This window comes from Ictidomys tridecemlineatus, chromosome 11 (genome assembly GCF_052094955.1).
Source record: "Ictidomys tridecemlineatus isolate mIctTri1 chromosome 11, mIctTri1.hap1, whole genome shotgun sequence".
Taxonomy (NCBI): domain Eukaryota; kingdom Metazoa; phylum Chordata; class Mammalia; order Rodentia; family Sciuridae; genus Ictidomys; species Ictidomys tridecemlineatus.
This window is the reverse complement of record NC_135487.1, coordinates 67,677,184-67,692,910: the sequence shown is the minus strand read 5'-3', so window position 1 is coordinate 67,692,910 and position 15,727 is coordinate 67,677,184. Positions and strand designations below refer to the sequence as shown.

Sequence of the window (15,727 nt, the reverse complement as noted above, 5' to 3'; positions counted from 1 at the left end):
AAAAAATTCTTTTAACTTTGAAGAGAATAGTTTTTTGTTGTTGTTGTTCATGAAACGATGGGAGCACCAGAGGAGATGGTTTGTGCTCTGCCAAAACTTGTGGCAACAGTTAATTGTTTGGGGGAACACGAGATATTTTATGCTGTGGGAAACTGTTGCCAAAACACACTACAAATGCAACCGTTTTCTCCATTTTCAGACTCCAGTTTGAAAAAAAGAGTAGATCATTTTAAAGTGGCCTAGGGAGACTGACACTCCTCTGATATCAATAAATCTCATCTCAGGGCTGGCAGTGGACTGGATGGCACAGGAGAAGTAGTTTTCAGAACCCAGTGAGGCTTTTGAAAAGCATGGGAAACATTTACAGTTGGTTGAAGTCAGTAAGAAAAAGTCAGTTTTGGCAAAATCACCGCAATGATTTACAGAGTACTTTCTATATGCAGCTATCTATTAAGCCCTTCATATGCATTGTATCGACTCCAGGGAACAGGTATGATTGTCATCTCCATTTTACAGGTGAGAAAAATAAGGTAGAAAGAGGTTAGGTAATTTCTTCAAGGTTATAGTGCTCATAAAATGGGAGGTTGAAGAACCAGGAAAAAACTGAGATTTGAATTTAGGGAAATCTGAGTCCCAAAGCTGCAGAATCCACAACCACTTTGCAATGCTGCATTCAGGAATCCTTCTATGAATGAGCCCACTGGACAAGCCAAAGTCTAATTGGATTACCAGTTGCAGACAATCAAGGCCAGCTATATTGGAAAAGATGATGCAGGTTAAGATTGTCTTTGGTTATTGTTCACCTTTTTATTCCCATCCCATGGTTTCTACTACTTGTTTTAACTCCACTCTCAATTGCAAACCTATGTTTCATTCCTATAGGATTTTTTTTTCTAGGAGGATTTACTACTAGAGGTAGATTCTATTTATTTACAAATGCTAAAGACAAATTATTATTATTATTATTATTATTATTATTATTATTATTATTATTATTATTATTTTGTGGTGCTGGGAATTGAACCCAGGGCCTTGTGCATGCGAGACAAGCACCCTGCTTACTGAGCTATATCCCCAGCCCTGAAGACAGAAATTTTTAAGGAATAAGAGCATTTCCAAGATAGAAGCCATTTCTAAAACGGATGCTTCAATCTCCATTTCAGATCAACAAAAATTGTATTTTCAGGCTGGGACCAGAGGCCCTCAAAGAATATAGGAAAATGAGAGGCAGCCACCTTTTCATCTCTTGGAAAGGCCTCTTACAGTACAGAAATGGGGGAAAAGAGTTAAAGGGAAGAGAAAACATTGCACAGATGGAGAGTGATATAAAAAGGGGGCAGAAAAGCATGGAATCTCATATGTGGTGCTGAATTTAAACTCCACCTCTGCCAGCTTCTAGCCATGTGACTATGGGCAGATGAATAAAAATCACCTGCATAAAAATACCTACTTTCTAAACTTCTGAGGATTAAGTAAGATAAAGACTGAAAAAGGCAACAGCCAAAGGCATGATAACTACAGACAGGACATTTTCAGCCAATATTGATCCTCCTCTCCTCTCCCCTTTCCACATGGTGTGTGAGAGTTGAAAGGAATCAGGAAGAGAAACAGGGAAAAATTGAGGGAAGTAAACTGTCTAGAAGAGAAAAAGACTAAGCTGTGAAACTCTTATTTCTTGACATGCATCAATCTTGCTACACTCATTTATTGAACAAATAACTATTGATGACTTCTTCAGTTCTCTTGAGTTGGATATTTAGACTCACCGCATTTAAAATACGCATTCTGTGGGGACCATGTCATTATACATTTAGGTCTGATAAACCCAGCCAACTGAAAGCGTTGAAGCATTGCTATCCTTCTCTTGATCTTTCTTCAGATGTAGCTCCCAATGAGAACTTCAGAAAGTGAAACGCTTATCATTTTATGTTATACCACATTATCCTGGAACACTCTGCACAGAACAGTTTATTTAAGCAGAACATATTTAATCATCAGATCTACCACTAATTTCTGGTCATTGTGCCTTCTGGTAGGTGCACCCATATAGCACTAAAAATATCAAAATATGTCATTGTTTACCTATCTCTGAAACCCACACCTCCTTGGGGAACTGCAGTGATTAAATCCACAAAGGTGATATGAACCAATGGATGCTTAAGAATGTCCTTGGATGTGAATTCATATATGAGCATAGGAAAGTTATAACTGCTTCATTCCCCCCTATTTCCATCCCTCCTCCCTTCCTTCCATTCCCCTTTGTCTAATCCAATGAACTTCTACACTTCCCCTCCCAATCCTCCCTTGTTAGCATTCACATATCAGAGAGAACATTCTACCTTTGGTTTCTTTAAATTGAGAATCGAGTTACATTCCTGATCTTCAACTAAGACCATATAGTAGTGATACCTGAGACCTCTGGCCTTTAATTTTTAGGCTAAACAGGCCAAGAGGGACATGTATTTTTCAGGACCAAATTAGAGACTGAAAGGAGGTGGATTTAATAATCCTGGTGTGGCACTTTGCTATTGGGATTTCTCTGAGTGCATGGTCCACTGTCCTCACCAGTCTGTGCATACAAAAAGGGTCACGATAATGTTGATTCCTGAATTTTCCTAATCTTATGGCTTCCTCACTGTTAAACTACTAGACTTGTGCAGTCAAACTCTCCCCCCTTCTGGCAGCCTCGAAGGGCTGTTTGTCTCACGTGTGCTGAGGAAGAAGTTTGCACCCATTGGGTCAATTGCTACCTCTCTAGCTCTGCCCTGTTCTCTTCAGGCTCCACTAAAACTGCTGGAACTTTTGTGGGTTCCATATAGAAAGAGAAAGGAAACACTCCTCTCCCGAATTCTGTGTCCCACCTGTCAACTGGGCCCTGAGCTGTAACTTCTTGGCACACAAGTAAAGGGTTTCCTTGGATTATGCCTGTTACCCCTCTACCTGCCCTATCACCTTATGAGAGGACAGTTAAGATGGGGGAGCCATACCATCCCCTCCATTTTTTCAACTCTCCCCTGTCTCCCCCGAGGTACCCATGAACAAACCTCAGCCAAAAAAGTAAAGTCTTCTCCATCATCCAAATAAATAAATAAATAAATAAATAAATAGTCTATGCGGATACAATTTAGGCAGATCCATGCCTGTGAATCACAGCCTCATCTTCCCAGTTTAAATTTAGGCTCAGCCAGGCCCACGCTGCTACCCATTCATGAAGTTGTCTGGATTTGCTGAGCTAATAACCACAGGGGTACTGAGACGTCACCAGGATCTAGTGGTGTTCCAAGTCACCAGCCACTGTAGATAGTCAACATGAGAGCTACCCCCCTCCCCATAAAGGGGTTACAGTACTAGAGAGAAGATCTGCTCTTGAGGAGCTTATTAATTTATTTCAGCATGATTTTTCATCAAATGAGATGGAGCTTAAAACTTATAATTTGAGGTCTTTGATTCTGGAATGAATGACTGGAGATCCTATTTCAAATAGAGAGGTAAGAGAAGATGAAGTCATAAACAGAACATTGCCTTCTTACTGACATCTAGCACCTTGTGTATAGCTGAGAATTATTTCTGTGGCTTTCAACACCATATGAGGGTTTATTCTCAGACTTTCAGTTTTCTTAAAGCAGGAGAATCAGGGATTCATGGAATCCAGATATAAGGAAAAGCATAAAAACCTTATCAATTTGAGGAGACAGGAAGACAGAAAACATGAGCAGAAGATGTAGCTCTTTGTGCAAACACAGTGTGCCACATTTTACTGGCCCGGGTCCACGGTGCTAGATGTCAGTAAGAAGGCAATGTTCTGTTTATGACTTCATCTTCTCTTACTTCTCTATTTGAAATAGGGTCTCCAGTCATTCATTCTGGAATCAAAGACCTCAAGATCTTGAAAACAACCCAGTCTGGATTTGAAGGATTCTTGAAGGACCAGTTCACCACCCTTCCTGAGGTGAAGGACAGATGCTTTGCCACCCAAGTGTTCTGCAAGTGGCGCTATCACCAGAGCAGATACGTGGACTTTGAAGCTACTTGGTATGACTGAGTGTTAGGATGTGAAGTGCAGGCAGGTAGTATCTGCCCTTTTCCCAGGGGCCTAGAATTCAGAGTCTTAGATTTAATGGAAAATTTAGAGGCCATTCAACTCAATCTCCCCATTGTTCAGAAATCCCTTCCGTATTTTGCTTAAATCAGAGTCTCTCTAGAGAGCATCAGAATTACCTGAAGGCTTGTTAAAATAAAGATCGCTAGGCCTACCCCCACCGGTTCTGATTCTGCAGGTCTTGCAGGGGAGACTGAGAATTTGCCTTAGTTATAAACTCCCAGGTGATGCTGACGCTGCTGGACTTTAAGAAACACTGCATCACATGGAGATAATATCTAGCCTCAGTGCCTCACAGTGATGCTGAGATGGCCGAACCAGGGTGACCAATCTTTCCCAGTTTGCCAGGGACTTTCCTGGTTTCAACACTGAAATTCCCATGTCCCAGGCAATCCTTTGATCCTGGGCAAACTGGGACAATTGGTCAACCTAGGCTAAATGCAAAATAATAGGATATTCAGAGAAGTGCTCTGTAAATGGCAAGTTCTTTAAAAAGGTAAAGGTATGATTATTATTATAATATCTTTGACAAGGAGTAATTAGGCTGCTGAACTCCCTGGGCTTGCTTTTTAACTAGGTATCTTATTTCTTCACTGAAGCTCGAATTGTTAGAAATTTCTACCCTAGGATGAGCCAGAATCTGCTCCTCCCCCATGTAGTTTCCTCCCACTGGTATAGTTTTTCTCTGTTGTTTTTTTTTTTTTTAATTATGTGATAGGTTTTAAAATGCTTGAGGACAACTTCACCTCAGTCTTCTATTTTCCCTTTTTAATTTCAAGTACTCCTCTAGGCAGCAGGAGCCTGCTATATTTATGTTGAAAAGAGCATGAGATTAAACATGCCAAAGTCAGGGTAGTGTTCTGGGTCTTTCACTTAAGACAAAGACTCAGAGTAGATCACAAACTTTTGCACTCAGATTCATCATCTCTAAATTGGGGCGAATAGTAGTATCTGCTTCAGCTACATTGAGAAGTCAATGACAATGTCCCATAAAATGCTTAAGCTCAAGTTTGGCAGGGAGTAAAACTCCAAAGGCAACAACAGTCAAGGAACCAGCCTATCAGGGCTGTGAGTGGGTTAGAGTATTTGGGTGTTCACCTCACAGGTTCTTCAAACATGGTGAGAGATTTACTTTAAAAAGTCCATTAGGCCCTGGTGCCAATCCAGTACATTCAGTGTTTGCTGAGCGGTATGTGTGTGTATGTGTTTGTATGTCTGTGGGGAAATAGGAAGTGAGTTTTGTTTTGTTTTGTTTTTTGACATTATGGGAGAATAATCTCTTATAAAACCATCAATACGATTGTTTTCTGGGGCACAGAAATGTCACTCCTTAAATAATGTGTTCTTATAATGTGGTGCCCTGAGAGTCCTTAGTCTCCTTCCCTGTGTTTCAGGGACACTGTTCGGGACATCATCCTGGAGAAATTTTCTGGGCCTTATGACAAAGGCGAGTACTCACCCTCCGTCCAGAAGACCCTCTACGACATCCAGGTGCTCACGCTGAGCCGGATTCCCGAGGTATGTTTTGTCACTTGCCATTCTGAGGATTTGGAGAACTTGTGTCTCCTGTCAGCTCTGAGAAAAGAGTTGAGAGTTAAAATAGGAAAGTGGAAGACACATGAAAAATGACATCTGTTGTTGTTCAAAAGCTTGTTATAGCAAGTGAGAAGAGAGCAAAAATGGAAAAATCTGCTCAGCCTAAAAACACAGGCCACTGATAGAGTTCTTTAGTTTTGTTGAAAATGCTTTGAATCTTTTCAACCTGCCACTTATTTAAGTCATTCAGGACACTTCAATGCCTTGATGAGATAATTAGATGGAGCCTCTGTGTTTTAGTGGTTCCAGAGAATGAACGATAGTTGTAAAAGGGATTCATTCTATCAATCCATCTATTTATTTGATGTTATTGGTTATTATGCCTCTGGCAGTACACAAAGGATGCAAAGATAAATTAGACAATATCCTACCCCCCCAAAGTGGATAATTCAGTGAACAAAGAAAATCTGTAAACACACAATACAATAGAAAGGTAGATTATGATGGAAATACAGAGAATGCGTTTAACTCAGGCATTGGAGACAGGGAGAGCCAGATTTTCCAGAGGGAGATGTGAATGTGTTCAGTCTTTAGGGACAAGTAGGGGTAATTTGGGCTTCTATGCTAGGGTGAGGAAGCAGAGTAGGTATGGCAGTAATAACATAATATTATTATTTACTACTAAGAGTCAACAATATATAGGGTGCTAGAACTGAAAATCCCTCCATGTGAATCATTCCTTCTACATATATGACAGAAACTAATCAAGAGGGCCTTTGTAGACTTATTTATATAGCCTTTACTTTATCCTGAGAGCCCTTAGGAGCCACTGAAGGGTTTAAGGCAGGTGCGGTGTGGCCTGATGTGCACTCTAGAAAGAATACTATGCCAGCAGTATGATGAGCTAAAAGGATGATGGGGCCTCAAGCAAGGGGACCTGTTGGGATGTTGTTGCAGAAATATGCAAGGACAGCCTGGGCCAAGCCATGATGGAGTTGGAAAGGAGAAGTACACCCCTTAGACCTGGACAAGAGGGTCTTGTGCCACACGGGTCAGCACTTCAGACCTTCCTCTGGCTATGCCTCCTTCTGTTGGGTAAAGAGTTGGTGGACCCAAGGCAGCAAACTCTGCAGAGGCTCACACAGTCTCCCAAACTTCCTGCCCAAATAGCTCTGAGGTTCCTTCCCGAACCTGGGAAAAATCTCTTCTAGAGACCTATCTCCAGAGGGCACACGGTGCTATTGGTGTGTCCACTGTTGGACCTGAGAGTGGACAATGGGGCAGCTGTTTGCAGGAGGTATTGATGGGACTTGGCATGTGATCTGGAGTATCTGCCCACACAAGTCCAAGAAAAAGGGTGGAGTGGTCAGGAGCAGATTTGGCTCTTTCCATGTGTGTTTTGAAATGACACGCCAAAGCACTGGAGGATGTGACATTAAAACCTGGCCTTCCATGTTGTTATGAAAGTATGTTTGTCAGGTTAGGATAGACATATTTCACTTAACATTTTTAAGCTTGATTTATAACTTTTAAGTCTTTATACACGTGGGGACAGGCTTGGAGGGGAGGGAATGGAATGGGGAGGAGTTTAGGATGTTGACTGGTCTGTTCCTGGAGGCCAGTTGGATGCTGAACAGTTCTCCTAGGTTTCTAACTTGAGGAGTACTCATTTTTTCAGAGAAGCAGGTTTTGTATACTGAGGGGAGAGAAGTGGGCCGCCATCTAATAATAGGACTAGCCAGAGAGAACAGAGTTGGGCAGTGGAGGAACACCAGAGGGTGTCTCGAGGACACAGCCAAAAATTGTATAAAGGTCTAGTGGGGGCTGAGGGGAGTGGAGTGACAGAGAGTGTGAGACTCACAGTTGCCCAGTGTGATGCGTGCTATTGTGGATTCCAGATCGAAGACATGGAAATCAGCTTGCCAAATATTCACTACTTTAACATAGACATGACCAAAATGGGCCTGATCAACAAGGAAGAGGTAAGAGAAGTTTAAAAATACTTAAAGCACATTTCTGCTATCCCCTCCCCCCACCTTAATGCCTCTTTGTAAACTTGAGATGATAATATCACTGACTAAAACTCTTTAACAGCTGCTGCTTTGGGGAATTATTTATAGTTGCCACTGATTAGAGCCCTCTTAGACTATGGGACTTTCAATGCCTGAGGCTGAAGTACCCCAGAAGTGGACCAGTGATTACAGGGGAGGGTGGGAAGTTGCAGAGAGGAAGAGACAAAGAAGGAACAGAGTGTGCCCAAGGAAACAGATCTGCTTCTCGGAAAACTGCCACACAAGGTCGCCGCTTCATTATTCCTCCATCACGAGGCAATGAAGAGAAGAAAAGATTCTATTTTCATTTTCTTTCATCATCTCTACCTTTTGATTAAGTAGTCAATTCAGTAGCACACAATACACCCAGGAAAGATGAAAGTGTATTTGTGTTTCTAGTTGCAATTACAGGAGGCAAGATGAGGAAATTCATCTATTGAAAGGAAAGTTTTGTCTTGGAAAATGCACTGGCCCTGACGTGTTTCAGCTATGGCAGAAGGTTAAACCACTCAGTGTGTCTGACTAGGCAACCTGATGTCCTGACTGGTGGTCTGTGTGGTCGGTTCCTGGGAGATTAGAACTGTCTCTCCCCCATGGGCCACTTTCAAAATGGTAGAATTTCTCCATTGCATTAGTCTGAAAATAGCATTTGGGTCATTTCTTTTAGTATATGATAGGGAGTGAAATAGGTAAGGGGCCATCTATTGGCATGGCTCTGCTGCTGTACACTCATACTTCTTGGTAGATAAAGATTAATAAAAGGGTCTCCAGAAGGTCCCACATTCTGGGCCTGCTAACCAGCTGCAGGTGGATGCTGGAGGATGGCATTGAAAAACAAAGGTCACACTTAGGTATGTGTAGAGGTGATCTCAAGCCTGCTATTGCAGGGGAGGGCAATTTTAGTTCCTTGCATTGTTTGTTCTACTAAAAGGAAAGGCAAAAATATTTGCCTCAGAGGAAAGAATGGAAGATGATTTCCAGAATTTCATTAGTTAGGATTTAAAGTGTTATTCCTATGATTATCTGCCAAAGGCCTGGAGGAAGATCTGAGAGGAATCCTGGTCACATCCACCAGAGGCAAAGCAAATGGGCCCAGTCAGAAAAAGCATCAGGTATCATGACTAGAGTTTAGCTCAGGATCCCAGGCAAAGAGAGGAGGGTTTCTTTGGTGCTCCTGAGCCTCAGCCCTGCACTGATCCTTCTAAGGGCTTACTTGTAGGCTGAGGTCTCGGTCGCCCTCCCTCTGAGAAGTCAGATTCACAACCCCCTTCTAAATCCCAGCTGGGTTTCTGGAGGCCGAAAAGTCCAATTTACTTGGGTCAGGTCTCTGTATAAAGGCATCTGAATGGCTGAAGGAGTTGTCACTATACCTTGGGGATGACTGGAGCCACTCTCGGACCGTCACTTGGGTGTGTACAGAGTGGAGGCAACACACAAGAAGCAGGAAGTCAAGGCCCACGGACAGCAAAGAAAAGTGACAAATGACAGGGTGAGAATAAAAAGGAACTCAGAAATCAGAGCTGCCTGGAGCCCTTAGCACTGAGCTGGCAGTCCTGTGGACCTTAGATGCTCTTGAGGGCATGGCTGGATTGTATCATTGGATCATGATCGATATGCAAAGTGAGTCATCAAGAAAAGGTCAAATTGTATTAACTATACTCTACTTAAAAGCAGGGACATATAATGCATTTTAGAAGCATTTATATCCCAGTGATTACAAATTAAAAAAACAAAAAAAAAACCTCTTTAATTTTCTGGGAAACTGACTCATCTCTCAACTAAGGCCAGAAAAAAATAAAGCAATACCATGCTTGAAGTGACTTTACTGTAGGGCATTTTACTGTTTAACAAATTGTTTTTGTTGTTGATTTAAAATTCATAGAAAGGAAAGGGCTATTTTGATGTCTCTGAAGTTACCGTGTGTGTTTCTGTTTTTTTTTTTTTTTTCCTTACAGGTCTTGCTGCCATTAGATAATCCATATGGTAAAATTACTGGTACAGTCAAGAGGAAGCTGTCTTCAAGGCTGTGACCTTGTGGTATAGGAATCCATTCTCAGTTGAGAAACTACTTCATTTGCGATGCTGTAGATTGTAGGTGTTAGTCATTTAGTCACGTAACTTTTCAATGTAGTACATTAATTATTCACTTTCCTCCTGTACTTTTCTGATACTTGACTCAGCAAGGCATTTTGTGGATTACCTTATTAGTAATAATAACATGCTCTGTGGATAAAATTTACTTTAAAAACCCTGAACAGTATTAGAACAATCACAAATCAATATTTCTTTTTGGTGGTCTTGTGCCTTCCTGTCTTAGAGATTTAGAATCAAATCATTAATGAAATAATTATGAATTAATGGAGGTGCCACATCAATTAATTTGAGCATGAGTTGAAGAAGCAAATATTGTTTTCATTATAGCAATGCTTCTGGGGAATGCAGAAAATATAATAAAAGCATATTGAAAAATATCATCATGGGGACTCCAATTAACTGAATATTTGAATTTTTAGAAATTCTTTAGCATAAGAATCATTGGTAGTTTATTTCTACTCTGAGTAGTTTTATGATCTTTTTAAAATTTTTTTGATATTTATTTTATTTTTTTTAGTTTTTAGGTGGTCACAATATCTTTATTTTATTTTTATGTGGTGCTGAGAATCGAACCCAGTTCCTCACACATGCTAGGTGAGCACTCTACCACTTGAGCCACATCCCCAGCCCCTAAATTTTTTATTTGTTTTAATTAGTTATACACGACAATGGAATATACTTACATACTTTGATATATCATACATAGATGGGATATAATTTCTCATTTTTCTGAGTATACATATTGTAGAATCATATTGGTCATACAGTCACATATATACATAAAGTAATAATGTCTGTTTCATTCTACTTTTTTATCCCCACATCTCCTGCCTTCCCCTCCTTTCACTTCCCTCTTAATGTACCGATTTTGTTACTTTTACAATCCTTACAGAATACTTAGTACACATTCAGATGTTAAAATAAGTATAAGGTTTTTTTTTTGAATAAGCATCCCTTTGACACAAAGAGCCATATTTAATAAATGTCTAGTCAGTACATGGATGAATGTATATAGATATAGAAAAATGGAGTGTGTGTGTGTATATATATATATATATCAGCAGTGTATATATATATATATATATATATATATATCAGCAGAAATGATTTCTTGATGAGATTATGAGTGGACTTTTAATTTTCACCATGTACTTTTCTGAATCTTCCAAATATTAACATTTATTGCTTTCATCATCAGAGCACTGATGCTCTGTATCTGATTGTACATGATGTAGAATTATACTGGTCTTGTAATCAAATATGCACATGGGGTCAAAATGTCGATTCATCCTGCTATCTTTGCTACCCACTTACCCCCTCCCCTCCCTTCACTCCCCTCTGTTGAATCCAAAGTACCTCTATTCTTCCCTAGCCTCCACCCCATGCTTATTGTGTAGCATCTCTATATCAAAGTTTGGCTTATTTCACTTAGCATAATATTCTCCATTTCTATCCATTTACTAGCAAATGCCATAATTTCATTCTTCTTTAAGGCTGAGTAATATCCCATCATGTATATATACCATATTTTCCTTATCTACTCATCTGTTGAAGGGCACCTATGTTGGTTCCATAGATTAGCTATTGTGAATTGAGCTACTATAAACACTGATGTGGCTGTGTCACTGTAGTGTGCTAATTTTAAGTTCTGAACAGACACGTCAGAGAAGAAGAAATACAAATGATCAAATGAAAAAATGTAAAATATGAAAAAAATGTTCAATGTCTCTAGCAATTAGAGAAATGCAAATTAAAACTACACTGAGATTTCATCTCCAGTGATAATGGCAAGTATCAAGCATACAAGCAACAATAAATGTTGATGGAGATGTAGGGGGAAAGGTCCACTCATACATTGCTAGGATTGCAAATCAGTGCAACACTCTGGAAAGCAGTATGGAGATTCCTCAGAAAACTTGGAATGGAATGATCATTTGATCCAGCCATCCCACTCTTTGGTTTATACCCAAAGGACTTAAAATCAGCATACTACAGGTAGTATGGTTTTATTAGTTAAATTTTCATTACTATAGCAAAATACATGAAGCAATTAACTTAAAAACCAAAAGGTTTATTTTGGCTTATGGTTCTAGAGGATCCAGTCCAAGATCAGGTAGCCCTTTGCTTTGGGCCTCTTGCAAGACCAGCACATCATGGTGGGAGCACCTGAAGGAGCAAAACCACTCATATCATAGATAGGAAACAGGGAAGAAGAGGAGGAGACCCAGGTCCCACAATCCTTTAAAGAGTATGCCTCCAGTGATCTAAGCACCTCCCCTTAGGGCTCATCTCTCAAAGGTTTCATCACCTCCTAATAGCACCACCCTGGGGACCAAGCATGTAACACATGGACCTTTAGAAGCACTCGTCCAGTAGTGTAGCAGTTAATCACACAAACTCACTAAGTCCTGACTCCAGCTTTTTCTATATATATGAGGTTCCTCATCTGTGAAGTGGAGGTGAAAATAGAAGTCCACAGGTAGGAATAGTCCACAGGTCTTTTGAGGATTAAATGGGATAATATTTGTAAAAAAAGCTATGGTAGTATCAGTGACAAATACAGAAATTTCTCTGTGTTTGTTGGATATAATAAATATCCTGTTTTCTTTTAATTATTACTATACTCAAATAGGAAGTCATCATTGGCCTCTGTGGGTCCAGCAAGAGGTGGGTGACCTTCAAAGCAGCAAACCCTACCAGATGCTGGGGGCCATTCACAAGCTAGGGCCTGCTTGGAAAGAACATAGGATAAGAAAGATGAAATGATTTGATAAGGCCAGTTTGGGCTGCATTGAATACTCATGTTGCAAAATGTGCTTCTACATCATGTAACTTTCATGGCCAAATGGCTGGTACATTTTATTCCTCTGCTAATTTGATAATTCTGTTCTAGAGGAAAGAGTCTAGCATGACTTTTCTTAAAAAAAAAAAAAAACCACAAACAACCAAAAACTGAATTAGGCCTCTCTTATTTGACATTTCCTTGTTTTATAAACACTATTTTTTATTATCAGGAAAGAAGCCTATATTTGAGCATAATCCTTAGAAATTATGGCCTATTTCATACATATATGCAATTTTGCTTCTCCTGAACTCTTATTATACTTACTACAATAGATTACAGGTGAGTTATAGGATGTTATGTCCCATATGTGTGGAGGGAATGTCGATCTCTGTCAAACTGTCAAAAACCAGGTTTGTTTGTTTGTTTTTTTGGTGTGTGAATGTTTTCTTGTGGTTAGAGTTTTAAACTGTGAGCTGAAAATGAGCTTTGGGTTTTACCTGCTCCTTTTGGCTCTGGCAGGCCTGAACTGTAAGCATCTACAAGGTAATTTGTATCCAACCCTTGGTAATTTTGCTCCAGAAAGCTACAGGGATTCTGATAAAATTTCCTGGGAGGCAGAGCTGCTCTCCCAACACTGTCCCCTCTCCTTCCCCCAACCCTATCGCACCATGGAAGAGTAATGCAGGTGATTCCAAGGTCACGATTCCAAGGTCATGTACTTTGCATGGTATCTGAGAAAAACACAGGCTTTTATTTGGGGCTTGTGATTTTGGCAGCCAAGAATCTGGAGGCTTGTTCCATATGCTTGCATCCCATATCTTTCATGATCTCATTCCATAACTGTTCATAGCAACAGTCTCAGAGAATAGAGACCATTACTTACTTTCTTCCTTTTTTATTTTGTATCAGGGATTGAACCCAGGGGCACTTAACTTCTGAGCCCACAACCCTTTTTATTTTTTATTTTGTGACAAGATATCACTAAGTTGCTTAGGGCCTCACTAAATTGCTTAGGCTGGCTTTGAACTTGCAATCCTCCTGCCTCAGCTTCCTGAGCGGCTGGGATTACAGGTGTGCGCCAGGGTACCTGGCTCCATTCCTTTCCTTTTTAGAGTCAGGCTTAAATTCATACCATTCTTTATGTTTAGAAGCCAATTTTTCTCTCCCTTAGAAATAAATCTTTGAGACATGTTTTACTTATTTATCGCTGAAGCAGAATTTATCTTTTTCAATCATCTGTAGGTTTTAACTGCAGAAATCTGAACTTTTTTTCTAACTTTTTCATGCTTTGTCCAGAGAAAGAAGATTGCCATTCCTTCAGACTCTGAGCTGTTTGAGTTCACCTTTGTAGGAGCCTTTGTAAAACCTAACTTCTGCCTCTGCTCTTGAACTTAGCTTGTTTCTAAAGACATGGATTTTGAGTTTTCTAACCATATACATCTGCTTCCAAAGGTTTCAAACTCAGTTTTTTTGTCTTTTTCAGTCTTTTATTTTTTTTCCTTCCTTACAGCAAAGTGGCCTCTCATGTTTTCACATGCTCAGACTCCCTTCTCAGAAATTCTGGAAGGGTGTTGGAGGCTATTGAGACAGTATTGAGAATAGAGTGGCTATGGACCTGTTCCTAGCACACTGCAGAGAACCATAATTAGACCAAAATCTTACAACTTTTTATTGGGGGGATGAGATGGCAGCATATGACAATATTATAAGTTTTAACTGAATGGTGAAAGGGAGCAGTGACACATATAACTCAGATCATTGCATTCTTAGAAAAATCATAAATAAACATCTAGTTGAAATAAATATCTAGTTGTTTTATTTTAGATAGGTGGCAACTAAAGAGGAGAAATGAAGAGACATGTGCAAGTTACCTGTCTCTTCACTACTGATTGTTCAGAACCCAGGTCTTCTGACCCCTACTCTGGAACGTCCTTTCTCCTCCACTGTGGATTCATAGCACCAGTTTTCCTTCTTAACTATGTATGGAATAAGCCTGTGTTAATTTACTCTACGTACTACATACTCACCACACAGAAGGTGTATGAACAATCTACACTCTGGTGGCTGGGAGAAATCACCTCAGCATTAAAAATTCATTATAGAAATCAGCCCAAATAGATAATTAAGCAGACTGCCTAACTGGCTGTCAACCTTAAATTAATGAATGCAACTCCACTCAGACTTTGCTAAAAACTTTAATTTTTTTTTTTGCTGTCTGTTATTGACCCATACCCATCTTCATTAAAATCACAAAGGTATCACAATCTTCCCGTCCTTAGTTTCACAAAACCACTTTGAATGCCGTTGAATATTCATTTAGAATTCACCAGTGCCTCAAACTAACTTCTTTAGGTCTTTAGGGGCCAATAAAAACTTACATGTATTTTTTTTCAGCATATTTATTTTAACTCAGCATAACAATTTTTTAAGGGGCTTAAATAGAGTAAGGTTTTTTAAAATTTTATTTTAGTTTGATTTTTGTGCCTTTATGAAGATAAAATAGTATGCTGATTTTAAGTCTTTTGTATATAAACTGAGTGGGATAGTTGGGTCAAATGGTGGTTCCATTCCTAGAACTACCTGATAGTGAAGGACCTAAGGAATCAGTGCTATTTTATTTTTAGCAATATGAGCATGCATCAGATAAGCAGTGTCTGGGTTCAGCATACACTTGTTAATTTGTGACTGCACCAGACTTGAAGTGGAATGAGATCATAGTAATAAACATTTAAAATTTGATATTTATTAGTGCTTTATAATTATACATAACTATGGAGTTCATTTTGACATATTCATAGAAACATATAAGATAGTTTTATTCATTTCAATCCCTGATACTTTCTTTTCCTTGTCCCCCAACCCTCTTCCTCTACTCTAGTGGTTTTCCTTCTATTTATTGGTTTATTTTTATTTATTTTAAAATTGTGCATTATAGTAACATATAAAATTAGAGTGAATTGTGCTATATTCATACATGCACATAGCATAGGTTGACCAAATTAAAGCCACATTTTTAGTGTTTCTTTTTAGTTATACCTGACAGTAGAATTCATTTGGATAAAATTATACAAGCATGGAATATATCTTATTCTTCTTGGTGTATTCATATAAGTACACAAGAAAATTATTTTAGGTTCATTCCACTATCTTCCCTTTTCCCAT

General features: G+C 39.4%; 1 protein-coding gene across 2 annotated transcripts in view; it reads left to right on the top strand.

Moving 5' to 3' along the window:
* LOC101966455 (uricase) overlaps window positions 1-10,157 on the top strand; it is a 31,238-nt gene extending 21,081 nt beyond the window's left edge. For both annotated transcript variants that reach the window (XM_021732240.3, XM_078026608.1), the window contains 4 exons: window positions 3,846-4,032; window positions 5,494-5,617; window positions 7,534-7,617; window positions 9,642-10,157. In XM_021732240.3, coding sequence (XP_021587915.2) covers window positions 3,846-4,032; window positions 5,494-5,617; window positions 7,534-7,617; window positions 9,642-9,716 — 470 coding nt within the window. In that variant the 3' untranslated portion in view covers window positions 9,717-10,157. The remainder of the gene's footprint in view (window positions 1-3,845; window positions 4,033-5,493; window positions 5,618-7,533; window positions 7,618-9,641) is intronic.
* Window positions 10,158-15,727: the final 5,570 nt, after the last annotated feature.